This window comes from Salmo trutta, chromosome 5 (genome assembly GCF_901001165.1).
Source record: "Salmo trutta chromosome 5, fSalTru1.1, whole genome shotgun sequence".
NCBI classification, from domain to species: Eukaryota; Metazoa; Chordata; class Actinopteri; order Salmoniformes; family Salmonidae; genus Salmo; species Salmo trutta.
Genome location: NC_042961.1, coordinates 16,954,192 through 16,979,874, shown reverse-complemented (window position 1 = coordinate 16,979,874; position 25,683 = coordinate 16,954,192). Strand labels below are relative to the sequence as shown.

At 44.8% G+C, this 25,683-nt stretch overlaps 1 protein-coding gene across 5 annotated transcripts in view; it reads left to right on the top strand.

Moving 5' to 3' along the window:
• The window catches only part of LOC115193762 (protocadherin-15-like), a 286,361-nt gene that overhangs the window by 241,621 nt on the left and 19,057 nt on the right, over window positions 1-25,683 (top strand). For all 5 annotated transcript variants that reach the window (XM_029752726.1, XM_029752727.1, XM_029752728.1 and 2 more), the window contains 6 exons: window positions 5,929-6,038; window positions 6,626-6,766; window positions 8,202-8,329; window positions 19,629-19,844; window positions 20,763-20,851; window positions 24,465-24,641. In XM_029752726.1, the coding sequence (XP_029608586.1) occupies window positions 5,929-6,038; window positions 6,626-6,766; window positions 8,202-8,329; window positions 19,629-19,844; window positions 20,763-20,851; window positions 24,465-24,641 (861 nt within the window). The remainder of the gene's footprint in view (window positions 1-5,928; window positions 6,039-6,625; window positions 6,767-8,201; window positions 8,330-19,628; window positions 19,845-20,762; window positions 20,852-24,464; window positions 24,642-25,683) is intronic.

Genomic DNA, 25,683 nt, shown 5'->3' with positions numbered 1-25,683 from the left:
CACAGAAAGATTATGTCGTAACATATTCACTTCTGTATGTATGCAACATTTATGAATGTCCATGCAATGCTTATGAGTTATGGTTCTTATGATAACCCACAGTGGTTTTTAATGTTTTACGCAGTGCTAACTGTACATAGGGCTTTCAGACTCATGTACTGCAATATACGAATTTGTGTCGAGAGACCTTACCAGTGACCTATGACCTGAATCATATACTCATATACACTCATATACTCTGTCCTCTGGGCTTCAGACCCACTGTGTTCACTCAACACGTTATCTTATGCAATAAGGCTACAGAGAGAGAAAAAGAGAGAATGAGAGAGAGAGAGAGAGAGATAAAGCCCCTTGAATTGAAAATTGAGAGAGAGAGTGTGTGTGTGTGTTGGCACGGTAACATTCTCCCCTGTGGCACACAGCATGGTTTGCACTCCTCTGCCATGTCTCGTCAACGTCACTCTGAGTTTGGCCCCGGGGCCTGGCACCCGCTGACACCTCTGTGTGACGCTCTGCACACTGGCATGTCATTCACACTCTCTCATGCTGACACATTGGAGAGAGTCTCTTTCTCTCCTTGTTTTTCTTTCTAATTTTCTGTCTCTTTTTCTCTCTTACCACCTCCTCTCTCTGCCTGTGCCTCTTTCTCAGTTACTCTCTCTCTCTCTCTCGCTCCTCATTGTCCTGTTCATCTTATCTAAATATGAAAGGCTTTGGAATCAGCCCCCCTTGTCCCTCCTCCATGCTACATGGTTCTGCTCTATGTATAATTAAATCCTAGAATACACCGACTTCTTTGGCTCACACTAGTTTAAGTTCCTTGTTAGCCACGTCCCTCTCTGGATTGACTTGTTGTTGTCCCTTCGTAGTTCAGTTTTGGGGGGGGTTGCAGAATTCTGTCTTGTTCATACACACACACACACACACCACACACACACATGCAAGCACACAGACAAACACACACACATCCTTTGGGATTTTACAGTCGCTAACACCCTCGGGCGAAGCTGCTTTTGAGCGCGATTGCAACCAGTCAACTCTGGCCGCTCTGCGCTGAGTGTGGTCTCAGTAGGAATGCAGCATGTTAGCGTAGCGTGTCACAGCCTCAATTAAGTCAAATCAAATTGTGTTTGTCCCAGGTTTCGTAAACAACAGGTGTAGACTAAAACTGAAGTGCTTAATTATGGGCCGTTCCCAACAATGCAGAGAGAAGAAACATTTAGAAATAATAGAAAAGTAAAATGCATAATAATAAAAGTAATAGTAAATACACAATGGGTAACAATAACTTGGCTGTATACATGGGGTACCAGTACTGAGTCGATGTAGAGGGGTATGAGGTAATTAAGGTAGATACACTACATGACTAAAAGTATGTGGATACCTCCTTGTCGAACATCTCATTATTCACGGGCATTAATATGGAGTTGGTCCCCCCTTTGCTGCTATAAACAGCCTCCACTCTTCTGGGAAGGCTTTCCACTAGATGTTGGAACATTGTTGCAGGGACTTGCTTCCATTAAGCCACAAGAGCGTTAGTGAGGTCAGGCACTGATTTTGGGCGATTAGGCCTGACTCGGCGTTCCAATTCATCCCAAAGGTGTTCGATGGGGTTGAGGTCAGAGTTCTGTGCAGGCCAGTCAAGTTCCTCCAAACCGATCTCGACCAACCATTTCTGTATGGACCTCGCTTTGTGTACAGGGGGAAATGTCAAGCTGGAAAAGGAAAGGGCCTTACCCAAACTGTTGGCACAAAGTTGTAAGCACAGAATCGTCTAGAATATAATTGTATGCTGTAACGTTAAGATTTCGCTTCACTGGAACTAAGGGGCCTAGTCCGAACCATGAAAAACAGCCCCACACCATTATTCCTCCTCCACAAACTTTACAGTTGGGACTATGCATTGGGACAGGTAGTGTTCTCCTGCCATCTGACAAATCTAGATTTGTCCGTCGGACTGCCAGATGGGGAAACGTGATTCATCACGCCAGAGAGAACGCATTTCCACTTCTCCAGAGTCCAATGGCGACGAGCTTTACACCACTCCAGCCGATGCATGGCATTGCACATGGTGACTGTGTTGGTGTGACTGTGTTGGTGTGTGTGGACCATGATAGATCCTTAGTCATGTGGACACAGAGGAACTTTAAGCTCTCGACCTGCTCCACTACAGCCCTGTCAATGTGAATGGGGGGCGGACTTAGCTCTTCATTTCATGTAGTCCATGATCAGCTCCTTTGTCTTACTGACGTTGAGGGAGAGGTTGTTGTCCTGTCACCACACTGGCAGGTCTCTGACCTCCTTCCTAAGGGCTGTCTCATCATTATCGGTGATCAGGCCTACCACCGGCGTGTCATCGTCGGCCACGCAGTCGTGGGTGAACATGGAGTACAGGAGGGGACTAAGCACGGACCCCTTAGGGGCCACCGTGTTGAGGGTCAAGGTGGCGGATGTGTTGTCTAACCTCACCACTTGTGGAACGTCCGTCAGGAAGTCCAGGATCCAGTTAGTTACAGAGAGAGGTGTTCAGTCCCAGGGTCTGCAGCTGAGGGTACTATGGTGTTGAATGCTGAGCTGTATTCTATGGACAGCATTCTCACATAGGTGTTCCTCTTGTCCAGTTGGGAAAGGGCATTGTGATGTGCAATAGAGATGGTGTCATCTGTGGATCTGTTGTGGCGGTATGCGAATTGGAGTGGGTCCAGGGTGTCTGGGATGATGGTGTTAATGTGATCCCTGACCAGCTTTTCAAAGCATTTCATGGCTACAGATGTGAGTGCTGTGGGGCAATAGCCATTTAAACAGGTTCACTTGGCGTTCTTGGGCACAGGGACAATGATGGTCTGCTGGAAACATGTAGGTAAAAAGACTGAGTCAGGGAGAGGTTGAAAATGTCAGTGAAAACTTGCCAGCTGGTCAGTGCATGCTCTGAGTACGTGTCCTGGTAATCCGTCTGGCCCTGCGGCTTTGTGAATGTTAACCTGTTTAAAGGTTTTAGTCACATCGGTTACGGACAGCATGATCACGCAGTCGTCTGCAACCCTTTAGCTTTAGCTACTGTAGCACTAGCACTAGCACTAGCCTCAATTCACAATAATCTCACCCAATGTTTGACTTCAGGTCCAGGCAGCAATATATTAGCTTCAACCCTGTAAGCCTGTTGCTCTGCTGCTGCACTCCTACACATTAGTGGCAATGGGCAACAGAGTCATTAGTACACAGTACTGGTGTACACTTAGTGTACAAAACATTAAGAACACCCGCTCTTTCCATGACATAGACTGACAAGGTGAATCCGGGTGAAAGCTATGATCCCTTATTGATGTCACTTGTTAAATCCACTTTAATCAGTGTAGATGAAGGGGAGGAGACAGGTTAAAGGATTTTTAAACCTTGAGACATGGATTGTGTATGTGTGCCATTCAGACGTTAAATGGATAAGACAAAAGTTTTAAGTGCCTTTGAACAGGGTATGGTAGTAGGTGCAAGGCACACTGGTTTGTGTCAAGAACTGCAACACTGCTGGGTTTTTCATGCTCAACAGTTTCCCGTGTGTATCAAGAATGGTCCACCACCCAAAGGACGTCCAGCCAACTTGACACAACTGTGGGAAGCATTAGAGTCAACATAGGACAGCATCCCTGTGGAGTCCATGCCCCCGGGGGGGGGGGGGTTCCAACATCATCCACATTTTCCCCAAGCCCCAGTGTATTTCCTTTACTGATATCGTAACTCTAGCAACTCCCAGAGTCATTTAGTCTGTGTTGGCCTTTGCCAAGTCTCTCTCCGTCATCCCTCTTAAAGCTTCTACAAAGAGAACACTTCATATGGATAGACTTGATTCATAGTGAGTGTTAAGAGGAGGGTCTGTATTTATAGAAAAGTTTTTGAAAGGCTTAGACAGCATAAACCCAGGTGTGGATTGGAGCTGTGATTTATTCATCCATGCATGCTTACTGATGTGATACTGGAATTTGTTCAATGCCAGGACTTAATGTCCATGCTTTGCATAAGTACACAGGAAGTTATGTTGTCTCAACTGAAATTCTTACAGAATTCTGCACATGGTGTATCAAAATGACCATTGACCTTCTGTCTCTCAAGACATTGTTTCCTCAAATACAGATTGTTTTCTAAGCCACCTGATGTTCACGTTTAGATTATATAGGTTTCTAAAATGTAAGACACTTTCATCTCTCACTTCTTGGAACCCTGACCTGTTCACCGGACATGCTACCTGTCCCAGACCTGCTGTTTTCAACTCTCTAGAGACAGCAGGAGCAGTAGGAATACTCTCAATGATCGGCTATGAAAAGCCAACTGACATTTACTCTTGAGGTCCTGACTTGTTGCACCCTCGACAACTGTGATTATTATTATTTGACCATGCTGGTCATTTATGAACATTTGAACATCTTGGCCATGTTCTGTTATAATCTCCACCCGGCACAGCCAGAAGAGGACTGGCCACCCCTCATAGCCTGGTTCCTCTCTAGGCTTCTTCCTAGGTTTTGGCCTTTCTAGGGATTTTTTCCTAGCCACCATGCTTCTACACCTGCATTGCTTGCTGTTTGGGGTTTTAGGCTGGGTTTCTGCACAGCACTTTGAGGTATCAGCTGATGTAAGAAGGGCTATATAAATACATTTGATTTGATTCTTCAGTTTATCTCCCTGACAGTCAAATGATTATTGCATGTTGTCTAGCAGGGATAGTTGATATTCTTTTAGGTGTACTAATATTTTCTCATATGCTTACTGTATGTGTCTCATGAATAAAGCCAGTTGTTGTAAAGAAGATGCCTATATATCTTTTTCCCAGTGCAAATACCTCACACTGACCTTCATGTTCAATATGGGAAATGGATGCTGTCTCCTCTTTGGTTCCTCTCATGAAATCACTTTTATATGGAAGAGCCGTGCTATTAAAACACAAGAACAAACCCCTGGAGTAAAAGTCTGACTCTGTTTTGACGTTTGTTCTTACCTGAAGGCTTGCTTTATTATTGATGCTATAAAATGCATGGGGGTCAGGGAAGACAAGAAGGAGTAATGAAGTGACAGTGTTGACGCGGTGGTTTAAACTGCCTTGGGTTGCCAATATGGTTTACAGCTGGGAGACGCTTCTTTATCTTCCTCTACTGCGGAAGGTTCTGTAACCCTGACACTGAATGGAGTTTAGTGTACATAATAGAATACGACTCCCACACCTTATGATTTGATCGTTACTTTTCCCCACAAAGCTTTCACAAGGAAGGCTTTTTATCTCTTGACATGATTGACTGTAGGCTGAAGTGAAACTAGTCTTGAAGCAACACGAGACACACGTACACACTCACTGACAGTATTACAAAAGCGCACACAGTAAGATGGCATTATCAACTTAAATCATCTCATGCCGACACTCTGCCAAGCTAGCATTCAGCGCTATTTATTGCAACCGCTACTTCTATGGAGAGCTGTCACAAGCTTATCTGTCGTAGATGTGGATGAGAATGCATTCTTTATGTGTGATAGTCAGCCATGGCTGTTAGCTGTTATTAGCCATTGTCTCTCCTATCATGGAAATAACAGCTCATGCTATCTCATGCTATTCACGGCACAATAGAGGAAGTGTTAAATATCAAGGACATTGTTGAGATCTTTTTTTATCTTGACAACCTGAAGACACCGACGTAATGTTCACTTGAAGTTGTCAAGCTAAGATAAAGGGTTAATTGCTATTGTAGAAACATTGAATGTTTGAATATAGTCTCTTTTAGTGCAATTTTCAAATATGCCATATTCAACAATGCGTTTGCTAAATGTGGCGGTAAGGCACAGAGTGTCAGAGAATTAGATTTTGTCACAATGGATTTTTTTCAGTGGAAGTTGTCAGTGGTAATGTGTCCAGGGATATTTAGTCATACTGGATGTCATCTCGGTCTCCAGGTTTGCTCCTGTCAGTGAGCTGGCCCCAGTAGGCAGACCAGTGGGCAGCATCCTGGCAGCCGCCATGAACCAGACAATCTTCTACTCCATCGTAGGAGGAAACGAAGGCGGTAAGTGCAGAAATGTACCCTCCAGTGCCATAGATAGAACAAACACTTGCCAAAAAAGGAAAAGGTCACATTTCTGTCTTAAATTCTTGCAATAATATATAATCCATGGAAAATGCTGAGAAATTACCTGAAACAAAAGATTGGCTGCACTTTACTTGTGGTAAAAGTAACTATTGTTAAAGTAACTATTTTTTACAACAGTAGAAGTTTCCTTTTATCACAGTCTATTTCCATGTCTATGAAGTCAACGTGCAATAGTCTTCATCAATGTGTGATGTCTACTGCTGATTAATGCATCGACTTGGGAATGTCCTAAATGAGTGCTTTAAATCTGAGCATCTGGAAGTAGTGAAATTAAATGTAAAATGGGGCTAATGAACTGCATCACAATTAAACAGTGTGTGCAGGTACAGTATCAGCAGCTGGCTGCAAAAAGCCCAAATAAAAAAACTATAGGTTATAATCTTTGTGGTTGGCACAGACACAGACACAAAATTAACCTATTTTTTTATCCAATGTTGATCCTGTCAGTGAGTGCTGCCAATGTCTTCCTCATTATGTACTGATTGTTTTTTGGTTGGTTGCAGGTGAGTTCCAAGTGAGTAACCGGACAGGTGTTATCTCCACGGCTAAGCCTCTGGATTATGAGACTGTCACCAGCTACGTGCTCAGGGTTCAGGCTGACTCCATGGTCGTGGTCATGGCCCAACTGCGGGTTCCCTCTAAATGTAAGAGGGGGATATTGAACTGGAGTAGGGGGCTGGGACGCTACATCAAGTGTTCACCTTTCCAGCTAGACACCGTGGTTGTCCTTGTGGTACTAAGAGGAGTTGACAGCATATTTATTTCTACAATTATTAGTCATTTAGCAGACACTCTTATCCAGAAGAACTAACAGGAGCAATTACCTTCTTCAAGGGCACATCGAAAGATTTTTCAGTTACTGTAGTCGGCTCAGGGATTCGAACCAGCAACCTTTTGGTTACTGGCCCAACGCTCTTAACTGCTAGGTTAACTCCTCCCCCCCTCAATTGTTTTTGGCCCACTTCAGATAAACCCTCTTCACCTCATAGATCTGTATTCATTGGAATGCAGAGCAGGCCACTGTACCGTGTCAATTTTTGTAATTTTTTAAAACTTTATTGAGCTCAAATAATCAGAGCAGAACAGGGCGTAATTGTCAGATTTTCACAGCCCAATTAACATCATTACACACACACACACACACACACACACACACACACACACACACACACACACACACACACACACACACACACACACACACACACACACACACACACACACACACATATATATTTAATAAAGCAGAGTAATTGATAAGAATTCATTTAACACAGCTCCCCTCCACTCCCACCACCCCTTTCCCTAAATTAAAATGTATTCTACGCAGACTCAATAGCCCATTCTGCCGTGTGAGCCATCCTTTCTCTTAATGCTTTTCTTTTTATGTGTGTGTGCTGAATTTATCTCTATGCTGTTGTGTTTCTCTACACTTGCAAGCATCTGTTTGTGAGTGTGTGTCTTAACTGAAAAGTCACCAATTTCCCACAAGACCACAACGGATAAACCGTGGAGGGAATAAAAACGTTTTTAGAGAGACAGAAAAAGGCAACGGAGAGAGAGCGACTGTCGTATCCATCCGTGCCTTCCCTCTGGCTCTCACGGTGGTGTTTGTGCCTGTGATTTAATGAACTGTGTTTTTGTTCATCCTATTCCCTTGGATCCTCCTTAGCCCTAGCAACATGACTTTACATTTCTGTGCTCTTCTGGAAGAAAAATAGTCATTGACAGTGCATATTTTTCACCTTAACTGCAGTGTGGGCCAGGGTAAGGTTGTGCTAGGTTTGTACATATTTGTACAGTATAAGTTAAACAGTGACAAATAGGTGTGGAGTGTGTATATCCTTACTACAAGCTATTTTCCTTGAGGATAATCTGGCATATGAATGGAAATGGCACAGTAGCTACATCAGGGGAACATATTTGATTATTTGATTATGAACTGGAACCTGTGTTTTTGAATGGGACTGATCCCCTCTAAACTATAGGATGTACTGTAGAGGAACGTCAATGAAGGTGGATAAGACAATATGCCTCATGTCTAAAATGTGACTGTGTCCCTCCTCTTTAACTCTGCAGCCAACACAGCCAAGGTGTTTATCGAGGTGCGGGATGAGAACGACCACCCGCCTGTCTTCACCAGAAAGCTCTACATCGGTGGCGTGGCTGAGGACGCCAAGACCTTCTCCTCTGTTCTGAAGATAGTGGTGAGAAATGCCTTCGCATACTCCTCCTTATATGCTACTGTCTTAACACACACACGCATAAACATACACATCTACTGAAGATTCTGTTGAGAAAGCTGTCTGACACTCAATTCTCTGACGCACTCTGATTGTACTCTGACGTAAGCCAGTCGAAACTCATTCTTAATGCTACTCAGGTCCCTGCAGTCCTTTGGTCGGTCCAAAATCAATTAATGATTAGAGAGATTGTGTCATCACGCACGCACACATACAAACACTGTACTGTACATATGCGGTCGTATTCCATCCCTATCCTCCCTGTCGGTTCCATTCTGTTCAGTCATGGTGGCAAAATCCATTCGGGCCACTCTCTGTAGTTCAGTTTCATCTTCCTCTCCATCCTTCTCTCCATTCCTCCCTCCATTCCTCTATTCACTGGTGGGATCTAATATAATGGTGGGATGTAATATAATCACAGTTCACCAATTGGACCGTGGTCAAAGATCAGTCCAGATTATCAGTCTGTTTTACATTGAAGGTGGTATGGATCTGTAATGTGAACATTCCTTTACAGGTGACTCAGCTGGTAGCACCTTACATACCAAACAGGCACACATAGTCATTTGAAAACAATCGGCAGCATGTACATGCTCTGGGATACAGTATACTGTAGCTCCTGCGGCATAAATCTCTTGCACTCCACTATCAGTATTGTATGATTGTACGGTTTAAGTCATATTGTTTGAGTAGTCACCCTTGAGCTCAGATGTGTGTAATTAGTTTAACCGTAACCATTCCTAACCTGAACAGAGTTGCACAAGTCCTTATTTATCCAAACTGAACAGAGTTGCACAAATTCCCCAGTCCGTCCACTACTGAGGCATAAAAAAAACCTCAGTCCGGTCTTTCATGAGCCAAACACTATATTGGATATGAAGCTTTTTCCGTATGCTGTCTGATATAATGAAACTAATACATTATAAATGCTAGAGAGGGACTTCACATATGACTGATATTAAATCTTAATTTACAATCTGTTCCGTGAGCTTAGTTTCATCTGGACATGATGAAGGCAGGAGGAGTTGATGGGAACCTGAGGCTCCGTGACACTCACAGTCACATTGGGCCCAACAACTGTCAGTGGCCTAATATCTATCAATATCTAAACGTCTGTCTGCCCGCCTGTCTGCCTGTCCGTCTATCTGTATTTATACAGTACCAATCAAAAGTTTGGACACACTTACTCTTTCAAGGGACTTTCATTATTTTTACTATTTTCTACATTGTAGAATAATGGTGAAGACATCAAAACTATGAAATAACACATATGGAATCATGTAGTAACCAAAAAGGTGTTAAACAAATCTAAATATATTTTATATTTGAGATTCTTGCCTTGATGACAGCTTTGCACACTCTTGACATTCTCTCAACCAGCTTCATGAGGTAGTCACCAGCAATACATTTTGTCTAATTTCTTTCCTTCTTAATGTGTTTGAGCCAATCAGTTTTGTTGTGACAAGTTAGGGGTGGTATACAGAAGATAGCCCTATTTGGTAAAAGACCAAGTCCATATTATGGCAAGAACAGCTCAAATATGAGCTCAAATATGAAAAGACAAACAACAGTCCATCATTACTTAAAATGTTTTAATTTAACCCAGTTAAGAACAAATTCTTATTTACATGGCCTACCAGGGAACAATGGGTTAACTGCCTTGTTCAGAACAACAGATTTCTTTACCTTGTCAGCTCAGGGATTCAACCCAGCAACCTTTCGGTTACTGGCCCAACGCTCTAACCACTAGGCTACCTACCGCCCCCAAAGACCTAAAGGTCAGTCAATATGGAAAATTTCAAGAACTTTAAAAGTTTCTTCAAGTGCAGTCGCAAAAACCATCAAGCGCTATGATGAAACTGGCTGTCATGAGGACCGCCATAGGAAAGGAAGACCCAGAGTTACCTCTGCTGCAGAGGATAAGTTCATTAGAGTTACCAACCTCAGAAATTGCAGCCCAAATAAATGCTTCACAGAGTTCAAGTAACAGACACTTCTCAACATCAACTGTACAGAGGAAACTGCATGAAGCAGGCCTTAATGGTTGAATTTCTGCAAAGAAACCACAAATAAAGGACACCAATAAGAAGAAGAGACTTGCTTGGGCCAAGAAACACGAGCAATGAACATTAGATCAGTGGAAATCTGTCCTTTGGTCTAATGAGTCCACATTTGAGATGTTTGGTTCCAACCATTGTGTCATTGTGAGACACAGAGTAGGTGAACGGATGATCTACACATGTGTAGTTCCCACCGTGAAGAATGGAGGAGGAGGTGTGATGGTATGAGGGTGCTTTGCTGGTGACACTGTCGGTGATTTATTTAGAATTCAAGGCACACTTAACCAGCATGGCTACCAAATTATTCTGCAGCAATACGTCATCCCATCTTGTTTGCGCTTAGTGGGACTATCGTTTTTTTTTTAACAGGACTGCATCAGATGACCTGGTCTCCACAATCACCCGACCTCAACCCAATTGAGATGGTTTGGGATGAGTTGAACCGCAGAGTGAAGGAAAAGCAGCCAACAAGTGCTCAGCATATGTGGGAACTCCTTCAAGACTGTTGGGAAAGCATTCTTTATGAAGCTGGTTGAGAGAATGCCAATAATGTGCAACGCTGTCATCAAGGCAAAGGTTGGCTACTTTGAAGAATCTAAAATCTAAAATATATTTTGATTTGTTTTATACCTTTTTGGTTACTACATGATTCCACATGTGTTACTTCATAGATTATCTTGATGGTTCGTTAACGAGCTTTGGTGAGAACAGACCAGGGATCTTGCCATTCTGAGAATGGAAACTGTATTTCTGGAAAGAAATGACTCAGAGCTGAATCAGATGAAAAGTGAGGATGAGGATAGATGACATGAGGAGGACTGTACGTTTAAATTAGAAATGCACTATACCTCCGCATAGCCTTGTTGCATTCCTGTTTATAACACTGTGACCTTCAATTGATTTCAGTGGACAATTCTGATATTGGCAGCCATAGATTTTGCTTAGATAGATATTTTGCCTGCTGTACAAGGAATCCATGAAGCATTTATAACAATCGACAATTAACCTGCAAATTGGGTAAAAATGTATCCAATAATCTCAGACTCCATCTGTCGAATTAATTATACAATTCCATCTTTCCATTGTTCCTGTTCCTTAGAATGTTGTGTTAACTCTGTCAGGTCTAGATAGAATACTGAATCATCCTCAGTAGCATGAAAGCTAAACACAGTTTGGATGTGGCACCAAGCTTTGGTCTCAGCCATCTTTGTCTTGCACTGCATGCCATTCTCTCTGATGGGCCTTCAGATGGTATCTGATGTGTCTGAGATCTTTGTATGGTTTTAAGGCAGGTGGCTCAACATTCTATAAATTAGCTTAATTTACTGTCAAATTCTTCTTTAAATCATTTTGAATAGAAGCAGGTGAAAATGAAAGATGGCATGGGGTGATGTGGCACAGTGGTAATGACTAAGAAACCACAATTTTATGCTCAAGGTTCTCAAAACGTATGTTCTCGAGTGGTTTTACAAAGGGTAAGCCTATTGAGTTGAAACAGAGTAACTTAATTTTATATGATTGTTTTTATACACTGCTCAAAAAAATAAAGGGAACAGTTAAAACAACACAATGTAACTCCAAGTCAATCACACTTCTGTGAAATCAAACTGTCCACTTAGGAAGCAACACTGATTGACAATACATTTCACATGCTGTTGTGCAAATGGAATAGACAACAGGTGGAAATTATAGGCAATTAGCAAGACACCCCCAATAAAGGAGTGGTTCTGCAGGTGGGGACCACAGACCACTTCTCAGTTCCTATGCTTCCTGGCTGATGTTTTGGTCACTTTTGAATGCTGGCGGTGCTTTCACTCTAGTGGTAGCATGAGACGGAGTCTACAACCCACACAAGTGGCTCAGGTAGTGCAGCTCATCCAGGATGGCACATCAATGCGAGCTGTGGCAAGAAGGTTTGCTGTGTCTGTCAGCGTAGTGTCCAGAGCATGGAGGCGCTACCAGGAGACAGGCCAGTACATCAGGAGACGTGGAGGAGGCCGTAGGAGGGCAACAACCCAGCAGCAGGACCGCTACCTCCGCCTTTGTGCAAGGAGGAGCAGGAGAAGCACTGCCAGAGCCCTGCAAAATGACCTCCAGTAGGCCACAAATGTGCATGTGTCTGCTCAAACGGTCAGAAACAGACTCCATGAGGGTGGTATGAGGGCCCAACGTCCACAGGTGGGGGTTGTGCTTACAGCCCAACACCGTGCAGGATGTTTGGCATTTGCCAGAGAACACCAAGATTGGCAAATTCGCCACTGGCGCCCTGTGCTCTTCACAGATGAAAGCAGGTTCACACTAAGCACGTGACAGACGTAACAGAGTCTGGAGACGCCGTGGAGAACGTTCTGCTGCCTGCAACATCCTCCAGCATGACCGGTTTGGCGGTGGGTCAGTCATGGTGTGGGGTGGCATTTCTTTGGGGGGCCGCACAGCCCTCCGTGTGCTCGCCAGAGGTAGCCTGACTGCCATTAGGTACCGAGATGAGATCCTCAGACCCCTTGTGAGACCATATGCTGGTGCGGTTGGCCCTGGGTTCCTCCTAATGCAAGACAATGCTAGACCTCATGTGGCTGGAGTGTGTCAGCAGTTCCTGCAAGAGGAAGGCATTGATGCTATGGACTGGCCCGCCCGTTTCCCAGACCTGAATCCAATTGAGCACATCTGGGACATCATGTCTCGCTCCATCCACCAACGCCACGTTGCACCACAGACTGTCCAGGAGTTGGCGGATGCTTTAGTCCAGGTCTGGGAGGAGATCCCTCAGGAGACCATCCGCCACCTCATCAGGAGCATGCCCAGGCGTTGTAGGGAGGTCATACAGGCACGTAGAGGCCACACACACTACTGAGCCTTATTTTGACTTGTTTTAAGGACATTACATCATAGTTGGATCAGCCTGTAGTGTGGTTTTCCACTTTAATTTTGAGTGTGACTCCAAATCCAGACCTCCATGGGTTGATAAATTGGATTTCCATTGATTCATTTTGTGTGATTTTGTTGTCAGCACATTCAACTATTTAAAGAAAAAAGTATTTAATAAGATTATTTCTTTCATTCAGATCTAGGATGTGTTGTTTAAGTGTTCCCTTTATTTTTTTGAACAGTATATGAAGTCTTGTAAGGAGTTGTACACAGTTTTTATATGAAGTCTTATATGGAGTTGTACACAGCCTTGTTGAGTATTTCATGAGTGATTGCTGAATAGAAGTCTATTCTCCAACCCATTCTTCCTTTCAATGCCACTTTGTGGCACACTGATCATTTTATACAAAGAGTTTTTTCAGAACCTTTGTTCTCAAGTGCTTTTACAAACTGTATTGAGATAAAGTAGAACTCAAGGTTACTCTCGTAACCCAGGTTCTGATATGTGACCGACCGGCTTGATTTAGTCTTATATAGCAACATTTGAATTTTTTTTACGTTGGATAAAAGTTGAGATTCAGAGCTAGAAAATGGTATATCATACACTACAGTTGAGGGACAATGGGAAAGTAATTCTACTTTCGAAGTTAATAAACTTGTAACTCCATTTTTGAGAAAATGTCCTTAGAATGTTTTGGTACACCTGCTGGAGAGCTCTTCTTTGTCTACACCCATTCAGCATCATTCACACCCTCTTAAGCCTTAGCGCCACCCATCTCTTTAAGAATTCACATGTGAGGCCATGTGTTAAACAGTGTGATTACATTATTGTACTAAACAACCAAATATTTCAAGACCAAAGGCTGGATTATACTACATCTATCGACATGTCTGTAGACAGTTGTCGCAGTGACATCACGAACATTCTATTGTCATCCGACATCAAACTTGTCGTTATCGTTATAAAAAAGTATAAACACAAAAACTACAGGCTATATGTAACGGTCGTCGTAGTGAATGGACCAAGGCGCAGCGGGTCGAGTGCTCATCTTAACTTTATTTGTGAACACTTATTAAACAAAACAAGAAACAAATGAACTAACAGTCTTGCAGGCAACACACAGCTATGCAAAGAACAACCTCCCACAATACCCATGACAAATACACTCCTAATTATAGGACCTTCAATCAGAGGCAACGATAAACAGCTGCCTCCAATTGAAGTCCCCAATCCCAATTACCTAAACATAGAAATAGAAACGACTAGACGGAACATAGAAATACACTAACATAGAACAATGACCAAAACCCCTGAATACATAAATCAAACACCCTTCTACATACACACACACCCCGAACCATATAAAACAAATACCCCCTGCGAACGCCACAATTTTCTCCATCTCCTTAGCCATCATACCACCAGGCAGTGCACTGATTTCAAAACTCTGTCCTCCGGAAAGTGGAGAGCGTTAGCCACACTTTTGCGCATCTTTCAAAAAAGCCGCGCTAGAAAGGATTACCTACACATACTGAGCAGCTCATGTTATAGACAGAAGTGTGCTACATGGTAGACCAATTTGAACTCATCTCTCAGCATGTCTGGTCCATACATTATCTCAGCCAATCATGGCTAGCAGGAAGGTTCCTGACTTTTTCCGTGGCTGAACGAAATAGGCTCATAATTTAGAAATTGTATTTGTATTTACAGATGGCCTACACATTTGTTGTTTAGGCACATGAAAGTTCACATGTTCCAGAAGTAATTTCTGCCCCCCAAAAATCATTTTGATAAAAAATAAATGTTTATGTTCAAATGTCTCTCCTGTGAAGTAGTGACGTGTGACATATGCCTAGTTTCCTGAAACGAGTTACATATTATGTGTGAGATATCTCACAAGTGGGATTCACCGAATCTCTAGAACCTCAAAGAATCAATTACACACATATGTCAGAGACAGACAGGGGTCGAGGGGTGAATGAGGTGAGCCCAACCCCTCATTATAAGGAGCCATTCGCACACCTTCTGGTCATTTTCGAGCATGCCTCTATTCCTTTCGCTCTTGAGAGCATGGGAATATGGTGAGATATCTCACTCATAATATCAGAGAACCTGGGTTAGGAGAGTAGCCTTGAATTCTCATTCAATTACTCGTTTTGATATCTCACAATTAGGATATTACCAACTCTGTATTTCAGACCTGGTTTCCGAAGCCAGGTAGTCTCAAAGTATCAACCCTCGAACGTCCCGACACTGAGTACAGAATGTGTCCCAAAGAAGATGCAATGACGTCTAGCTGGTAAAACCTCATAAAAGTATGAGGGAATGCCCAACAAGCCTCATCACAAATCTCCTGTAAGGACATGCCCTTGAACAGTGCACAAGAGGTCGCTCTTGCGTAAAACTCTCGCTCTATCCAAGTAGATGCGCAACACGTGTACTGGACACAAACGGTGGAGACGTTCTTCTTCCATAAAAATGAAGGGTGGCGGGTGGAATGCCACAAGCAAGACAGTTGTAATTGCTGCTGACCTTAGGTATAAAGGCGGGGTTAGACAACAAATAATCCTTGGGGGAAAAACTGTAGACATGAAGGGTGAACTCACAGTCTGCAGCTCAATAACTCGCTTTGCGGACTTAAGACCGACTAGTAAAGCAGTCTTGAAGGAGAGATACGTCATCTCCATGCTTTTCAGCGGCTCAAAAGGCTCCTGTGAAATAGCCTCAAGCACAATAGACAGATCCCAAGATGGGGCTTAAGGCTTGGAAAATGGACGTGAGCGAAGCGCCCCTTCATGATACGACATAACAAGGGGTGTTTTCCCACTGTGTTATTGCGAAAGCCTATATGACAGGCCGAGATAGCGGCTAGACCTTAACAGTGGAGAAAGCCATACATTGAGTTTCCATACATTGAGAGTGTAGAAGGGGCCCTGGCACTCTGGATTGTCTCAATGACTGAGAGGCAGGCCTGTCACATTCAGATTTAACCTCTCACGGGCAATGCCCAGAGGGTCATAGTATCGGGGTGAGGGTGGAAAATATCTTTGCTCGCTTGGGTCAGATGATCCCTGCGTAACGGGAGTTGCCGGGGCTCATGGTACAGCAGGAGAATGATCTATGCTAACTAGAGCTTGCCTGGCCATGGAGGGCTACCAAGATGAGGTATGAGCCTTCTTCCCTCACTCTGGGGAGTATGAGCCTTAGAGGAGGAAAAAACGGAACGGAACACACCCGGCCAAGGGTGTGCCAACACGTCCACCCCCAATGGTGTGTCTCCTGCTAGCGCAAAGAACAGCGGGCAGTGCACATTTTTGTGCGAATAAATCTACGGATGTTTGACCATATCTCTCCCTGATCTGTTTCACAACTTGGAGATGGTCTCCATTCCCTGTGATGGGGATTCCTTTTGGACAAGTCAGCTCCTACGTTCAGAGCTCCCGCGACATGAGTCGCCCGTAGTGAGAGTAGGTGTGCTCTTCTCCACAGAATAATTCTATGGATAGTCTGTGTAAGCGCAGGGAGCAAGTGCCACCCTGGGTTTTGATATATGCCACCACAGTCTTATTGTCCGTTCTGATCAAGATGTGACAATTTCAAAGGGAGGGTAGGAATGGTTTCAGAGAAATGAACACTGTCAGCAGTTCGAGGTCATTTATGTGAGCAATGCCCCACAACTCCGCTTTTCTCTCATGCCCAACCTGTGAGTGACGTCTCTGTCGTGACCACATTCCTCTTTACCACTACCCCTCTGGTGGCATTAGAGTGAGTCGCCCTTTCATTGAATGTATTAAAAGGGGCAGTGTTAAAACACTAGGATATGTGGACAGTGCTAGTTGGCGACTGACAGTTTGTGTTCCTGCCTCGGCTACTTGAGAAAGAGCTGCGGTGAGAGCTGTGGCACGGAGGGCACTAGGGGTTAGAGTGGGCTCCGTCTTCCTTGTGAACGAACTTATAGAAATTAGTCACTGTGTGGAGGGAAAGGTTATAGGAGCACAGATGTGCCTCTCCTCCATTGTGATGGGGGAGGAGGGGAGTCTGTGCTCCACCAAGAGGTGTCAGGCCAGGAGATGGTTGGCTGCCTCTCTCTGCCGCTGGGGCGTACCGTTGGTCGGGCGCCCTTTCTTCCCCACAGGGGAATCAGCTGGGCGGGACTTCGATGAGGCTGCTGCAGAGTACTGCTTCCCCAAACTGTCTGCCGCTGTCCTGAGACAGTCTGACAGTCTGCCTCTGTCACTGGTCACTCAGTTAGCACTTGCTCTAGTGAACTGCCCCTCTCCCTGATGTGGAGCCTTGGCTCGTAGTGGGGGAAAGTGGAGACCGGATTGCCACGATATCCGGATCTGCCGGGCAGGTGATGGCAAGGTTAGCCTTGACGCGGTAGCTGACCTGGGTTTTGAGTTTCTTGGACCGAAGAACCTAGTAGGTGGGGCTGGTAAAGTTGATAAGTACAAAAATGACAGAGTTTTATGTAAATCGTGCAAGACTCAAGAGACCTAAGCTAGTGGTGAGTCCTCTCATGGACCGGATCACTGCATGGTTGGACCGGTTTGGTTAGTAGGCAAAAAGCCACTTAATGCTAGGCGAACTAAAAAACAAGACAGTGGTTAGCTAGTTGGCTTTCACCATGACGGCTAGTAGGGTTGCTTAAGGTGACACGGGCCGGTATTTGGTAAAAACCTTACAAAACTTGCAGGACTCGATTGAGAGCTGCCTGAGCATGTTTGTTTCCCATGGGTATGGGGGCCCATTATAACTGGTATAAAAGTGTGGCTAACCAGGTTGTGCGTATGCAAGTGTATGCTTAGCCATGAGGCTTTTGTGTTAGCCAGCTAGGGTTTACCCAGTGAAAAAGGAAATTCTTACCCGAACCGAAAACGTTCGATTCGGTAAAGTCACACAACACAAAAAATCTCCTGTCTGTGCTACTGCAACTCGCTGTTGGCTTGTGCCATCAAACTTATCCAGAACGCTGCAGCTTGCCTGGTGTTCAACCTTCCCAAGTTCTCCCATGTCACCCCGCTCCTCCACACACTCGCATCCACTACAAGACCATGATACTTGCAGCAAGAGGAACTGCCCCTTCCTACAGGCTATGCTCAAACCCTACGCCCCAAGCCGAGAACTCTGGTCTGCCACCTCTGGTCTCTTGGCTCTCCCACCCCTACGGCAAGGCAGCTCCCGCTCAGCCCAGTCCAAGCTCTTCTCTGTCCTGGCAACCCAATGGTGGAACCAGCTTCCCAATGAAGCTAGGACAGCAGTCCCTGTCCATCTTCTGAAATAATCCGAAACCCTACCCCTCCGGAGAGTATCTTAAATAATCCCACAGCACCCTCCCTTGCCTTGACTGTGATATGTGGTTGTCCCACCTAGCTATCTTAAGATGTGTGCACTAACTGTAAGGCGCTCTGGATAAGATCTAAAATGTAAATGTAAATGAAGAGAGCTAAAAAACCTGCGCGACACTCCTGTCAACAGTTAAGCAGGAAACAGGGATAAAGTCGTGTTGAGCAGAGCTTAGAGTAGTGCTCTTCGCTAGGAAGAGAGGCGAGAATGACCAGAGGGCAGCCGAGTGGCTCCTTATCACTTGAAACGACTTTATTTGATATGAGTGTGTTTTTAGGGTGGCTTGAATGGAGTGGTACACAGTCTTATTTGAGAATATCTAGCTCCATCTAATGACCGAGATAGGGCAGCCCTGTCATTTATTGTTCTACTCCCTCCATTTCCTCCCTCCCTCCTTCAATCCCTCCATCTTCCCATCAATACCCGGAGAGAAAAAAGTCTTTGCACCTATTAATCAATGTCACTGCAGACAGGCACTTTGAGAATTGATGAAAGACTGAGCATGCAGGCCGGCAGACAGGCAGCGAGGCCAGAGTCAAATTCTTTCTGTGCCATACTGTACCTGCTTCTGAGACTCAAGTTCCCCCTCTCCTGGCCAAATTATCTAAATGCACTGTCATCCTTTAAGGAGCAATGACAATAATACATTTGCCATTTTGGTCATTAAGCAGAAGCTCTTATCCAGAGCGACTTACTTACATGATGTTAGTTTTGACTAAGGTGCGTCAATACTCCATTCTATGCCCTCCATTTGTGTGTATCCTATGTGTATATGTGCGTCGACAAGTCAAGCAGCTCTGTCCCAAAATATGCCACCACAACTGAGGCACGCTCATCGTAACTGCCATTGTTAATGTAGTAGATGTCAGAAGATCTCAGTCTAGTGTTCGTGTTCGTGTGTGTGTGTGTGTGTGTGTGTGTGTGTGTGTGTGTGTGTGTGTGTGTGTGTGTGTGTGTGTGTGTGTGTGTGTGTGTGGTTACTTTCCCCCAGGCCACTGATGCAGATACAGGGAACTACAGTGCCAATGCGTACCGGCTGATCATCCCGCCCACGGCAGATGGTCAGGACAGCTTTGTGATCGAGCAGTACACGGGCATCATCAAGACGGCTATCATGTACCGCAACATGCGCAGGTCCTACTTCAAGTTTGCGGTCATCGCCACCGACAACTACGGAGAGGGCCTGAGCAGCAGCGCTGATGTGGTGGTGAGTGTCTAGTGTCCTCAAACAACACATATCCCTCCATTGTTTGAAACACTCGTTCTTGTTAGGCAAGTGATTATGAGACTACGACGCTTGGCAGTTAGAAGTTTGTCCTCAGTCAACTGTGATCTTAACATCCGATGCCAATACCCCAACCACCCACAACATCTGATGGCTTTATTAGTGTCAGATTGCAGTCTTCCTCTGAGATGAGTTATTCATTAGGAGGCTACATGATGATGAGGCACGTTTTCTCTTCTCTCTAGACTGTGTTTAGCTTCCAATATATTCAATTATTCAGAGCAGTTACAGCACACGAGATGTGTTATGTGTATGCCAGAGAACCCCTCTGCTTCGAGCTGATGATCCAATTAAACTATGCATGGAGTGTGTTTTCTGTTCATTCTAATTGGTGTGTGTGCATGTGCGTGTGTGTGTGTGTCGTTATACTTGTACAATACATTTCCGTTTCCTTCCAGTTATTGGAGTCAGGGGTTCTCCTAATATGTCAGCCTAACAAGTCTCTAATGAGACTGAATAAGTGTTGGAACGGCACCTGAACGGGTGACAGCGGCGAGTGCTTAACCATGTTGCTGGTTCCTTTTCAACAGGAACTGTAATTTCACAGAGACCGTGTGGGAGATTTGGCTGCAGAGCCCAGAGCCAGTGCACTTACTGTGCCGGCGAATATTAAGCACCATTAGATTGGCCACATGGCTCCGATACAAGCAGGCAATAAGATTCTGATTTTGACCACCTGGAGCATGTTAAGCATGAATGGACAAAACTTCCATATCTACTATTACTATCTACTATTACTATCTACTATTACTATTACTATCTACTATTACTATCTCTCTCTCTCACTCTCTCTCTCTCTCTCTCTCTCTCTCTTTCTCTCTCTCTCTCTCTCTCTCTCAGGTGTCTGTGGTCAACCAGCTGGATATGCAGGTGGTGGTGTCCAATGTCCCGCCCACTGTCGTGGAGGAGAATAAAGAGCAGCTTATTGCGTAAGGCACCAGTCAATCACTTCCTTTCAGTATTATTGTCACAGTGATCATGCTTGGTTGAATTGGAAACCTATAATGGCCCTAAAGACCCCTCAACACTCAACAGAAACAGGAGAGTGAATTCAAAAGTATGACGTTTATTTTCATTAGAGAACATTTCCTCTACTAGGGCACCATACTTAAAAATATATATATATATTCTGAGAAGCATCTACAGTGGAATAGATTTGTATAGTACAGTAGGGTCTGTCATCACCCTCGTCTTTTACTTTCAGCCCAAGCCAAAGTACATTTTAAATGCATTACAACTAAAAGTTTGAGGCCATCCCTTTCATTCTCAGTGATAACGCTATGGTTTAGCAGCAGAAGCCCTGTGGAGAGTCACTGTTTGATTGCCACAGCATGCCACTTACAAAAGTGGAATGCATGTTTTATTTTTTTATTTCTCCTGTTGAATAAGGGGACTTGGTTCAAAGTCACACGATGCAAATTAGCATTTCTGCTAGTGAAATAGTTTGCGTTGAATCCCAGTTCCCTATAGGGAATCTTAGCCAATGATCTGGCAATGTTCCCAGTTTGCTGGGTAGTCTCCAACTGTGTTTTGAGAAACAAATCATCCAATGGAAAAAAAAAGTTATAGAACTTGTGAATTATCCCTGTGTTGCAGAACTTAGGTCCTCAGTGTCTTCACTGTCTGTTTGCGTTCTGTCTGCCTTAACCAATGATTGGGCAAGTAAAACTGCTGATTGTCCAGATAGACAGTCAAATCAATCATTCTCAATCAGTTTATGAATGAGAAACAAAAACAGAAAAAAGTACAGTGTTTTTAGACAGATAGGATAATAAAATAAGAAGGTAATATACATTCATTGTTTTAAAGCCTCGCTTTCAATGGCACTACCCCTCTAAGATTGCTCTATGCTTTGACAACTAAATCATGTGTTGAGTTAGTCATTCTGATCAAATCTGAGAAGCCTCCCATCTTCCTTGGTCCTACTGGGGTCCAGAACTGGGTACTCTGTTCATCAGGCTTGGCATTCGGGTTGGAGAAAGTACCCATTTAGTGGTTGTCATCTAAAGTGCTGATTTCACTCAGCTTGAAATTGATAATGGAAACCCTTTTTTTGCCAAGAACCCAGTGAGAAAAGACATGCTGGTGTCCATTTTAACAACTATGGCTGGGAGTGAAATACACTGCTCAAAAAAATAAAGGGAACACTTAAACAACACAATGTAACTCCAAGCCAATCACACTTCTGTGAAATCAAACTGTCCACTTAGGAAGCAACACTGATTGACAATAAATTTCACATGCTGTTGTGCAAATGGAATAGACAACAGGTGGAAATTATAGGCTATTAGCAAGACACCCCCAATAAAGGAGTGGTTCTGCAGGTGGTGACCACAGACCACTTCTCAGTTCCTATGCTTCCTGGCTGATGTTTTGGTCACTTTTGAATGCTGGCGGTGCTTTCACTCTAGTGGTAGTGTAACAGTGCAGGTTCCGTCCCTCTCTTCACCCCAACCCGGGCTCGAACCAGGGACCCTTGCACACATCAACAACTGACACCCACCGAAGCATCGTTACCCATCGCGCCACAAGAGCCACGGCCCTTGCAACACAAGGGGAAACCCTACTTCAGGTCTCAGAGCGAGTGACGTCACCGATTGAAACACTATTAGCGCGAATCACCGCTAACTAACTAGCCATTTCACATCGGTTACACTCACCCCCCTTTGACCTCCTCCTTTTCCGCAGCAACCAATGATCCGGGTCACGGCACCAATGTAACAGTGCAGGTTCTGTCCCTCTCTTCGCCCCAACCCGGGCTCAAACCAGGGACCCTTGTACACATCAACAACTGACACCCACCGAAGCATCGTTACCCATCGCGCCACAAGAGCCACGGCCCTTGCAACGCAAGGGGAAACCCTACTTCAGGTCTCAGAGCGAGTGACGTCACCGATTGAAACACTATTAGCGCGAATCACCTCGGTTACAGTAGCATGAGACGGAGTCTACAACCCACACAAGTGGCTCAGGTAGTGCAGCTCATCCAGGATGGCACATCAATGCGAGCTGTGGCAAGAAGGTTTGCTGTGTCTGTCAGCATAGTGTCCAGAGCATGGAGGCGCTACCAGGAGACAGGCCAGTACACCAGGAGACGTGGAGGAGGCCGTAGGAAGGCAACAACCCAGCAGCAGGACCGCTACCTCCACCTTTGTGCAAGGAGGAGCAGGAGGAGCACTGCCAGAGCCCTGCAAAATGACCTCCAGTAGGCCACAAATGTGCATGTGTCTGCTCAAACGGTCAGAAACAGACTCCATGAGGGTGGTATGAGGGCCCGACGTCCACAGGTGGGGGTTGTGCTTACAGCCCAACACCGTGCAGGACGTTTGGCATTTGCCAGAGAACACCAAGATTGGCAAATTCGCCACTGGCGCCCTGTGCTCTTCACAGATGAAAGCAGGTTCACACTGAGCACATGTGACAGACGTAACAGAGTCTGGAGACGCCGTGGAGAACGTTCTGCTGCCTGCAACATCCTCCAGCATGACCGGTTTGGCGGTGGGTCAGTCATGGTGTGGGGTGGCATTTCTTTGGGGGGCCGCACAGCCCTCCATGTGCTCGCCAGAGGCAGCCTGACTGCCATTAGGTACCGAGATGAGATTCTCAGACCCCTTGTGAGACCATATGCTGGTGCGGTTGGCCCTGGGTTCCTCCTAATGCAAGACAATGCTAGACCTCATGTGGCTGGAGTGTGTCAGCAGTTCCTGCAAGAGGAAGGCATTGATGCTATGGACTGGCCCGCCCGTTCCCCAGACCTGAATCCAATTGAGCACATCTGGGACATCATGTCTCGCTCCATCCACCAATGCCACGTTGCACCACAGTCCAGGTCTGGGAGAAGATCCCTCAGGAGACCATCCGCCACCTCATCAGGAGCATGCCCAGGCGTTGTAGGGAGGTCATACAGGCACGTGGAGGCCACACACACTACTGAGCCTCATTTTGACTTGTTTTAAGGACATTACATCAAAGTTGGATCAGCCTGTAGTGTGGTTTTCCACTTTAATTTTGAGTGCGACTCCAAATCCAGACCTCCATGGGTTGATAAATTGGATTTACATTGATTATTTTTGTGTGATTTTGTTGTCAGCACATTCAACTATGTAAAGAAAAAAGTATTTATTAAGATTATTTCATTCATTCAGATCTAGGATGTGTTATTTTAGTGTTCCCTTTATTTTTTTGAGCAGTATACTTAAAGTATGACCTTAAACACATATGGTTACACACAAGTAAAATTATGGCTTTTCAGCATTATAAAGTCAATGACAGAATTTGTAAATGGTGACACAACACGTGCAGGGGAAGTGAACCAGGGCAACCACTGCTAAAGCTTGATCAGCACATTCGCTAGGCTACTGTACATCACCTGTTAATAACAGTATGAGAGTAGTTACTGAATGATTCATAGAGCCTTCACATCATGGAGAAGATGGCTGTAGAAATATGAAGGTAGAAATACCTAATGCTTCAGCTATACCTGGTACTATACTTTATTTTAAATGTGAACAGACCACAATGGTTTTGTTTCCCACACGTAAGTATTCTGGAGCGATACATCCAGGACCAGATCCCAGGGGCTAAGGTGGTGGTGGAATCCATTGGGCCGCGGCGGTTCGGAGATGGCTTTGACCAGGAGGATTACACCAAGTCAGACCTGATGGTGTATGCCATCGACCCACTGACCAACAGGGCCATCTCACGTCAGGAGCTCTTTAAGTGAGTGAACCAATACAATGAAATTAATAGCTATCTCTCTCTCTCTCCCTTCTATCTTTCTCTCCCTTTTTCTAACGAGAGAGAGAGAGAGAGAGAGAGAGAGAGAGAGAGAGAGGTGCTATTCCATCAGTAGTGGCCACTAAGCCACACTGAGGTTGTTCCAACATTCTGGAGAAATGACAGCTTAGCATTTTAGTCCCCCTATATTCGGAGAGAGAGATCTACTCCTCAGAGCCCAGGGTCCCCCTCTTGCATAGCAGGAGAAACAATGTTTTACACTTTTACCACTAAGAGGCAGTATCCAAAAATGCTTTAATGGTGCAGCTGAAAAGTGCTTTTGCAACACTTTTTCACCCTGTCAGGGGAAAGAGCAGTCCCCTTCCACTCAGCAGACAGGGTGTGTTAAAACACCCCAGGACCACGTTGCTGCCATTAGTCTTATGTTCTCTGGCCCTCGGGCAGGGTTAGAGTCAACACTGTGGGAGCCAAGGCCCCCTCAGAGCATGACAGGCACCATGCTAGAGGATCCCTTCCCCCCTACTGTGCACCCTTCCACTTTTCACAGAAGGAAGGCATGATCTCTCTTTTTCCCTCCTTATCCCTCGATCTCCCTCCCTTTCTTTTGCCCCATACTCATTTTCACTCTGGCTTTAACAGCACGAGTTAGGCTACGTCCCCCTCCTCTTTAAACCAGATACCAGTCTATTGTTTAATCCTGCTCTTTAAAAAGTGACTTTGAGTAAAGTGGCTTTGTGTTGAGTTAATCTGAGCACATTACTTCTCTGTCTGTCCTTGACTGCTAGTGGTGGCCCTGTTTTACTGTAATGACACACATGTCTCATAAAGAAAGGGGGTTTCTTAGCCTGAGCTAGTGAGCGTCACTCTTATCACAAGCACCAGCTTTGGAGAGACGTTGTTCATTTTAGAAAGAGGTGCTGATATATCTACCGTTGCTTCAATAAGAATCCCCATCTTAGACACAATGGGAGGCTGTTGAGGAAGAGTCTAGCCGAGGTTTAAGGAGCAGGGAGGAAAAAAAGAA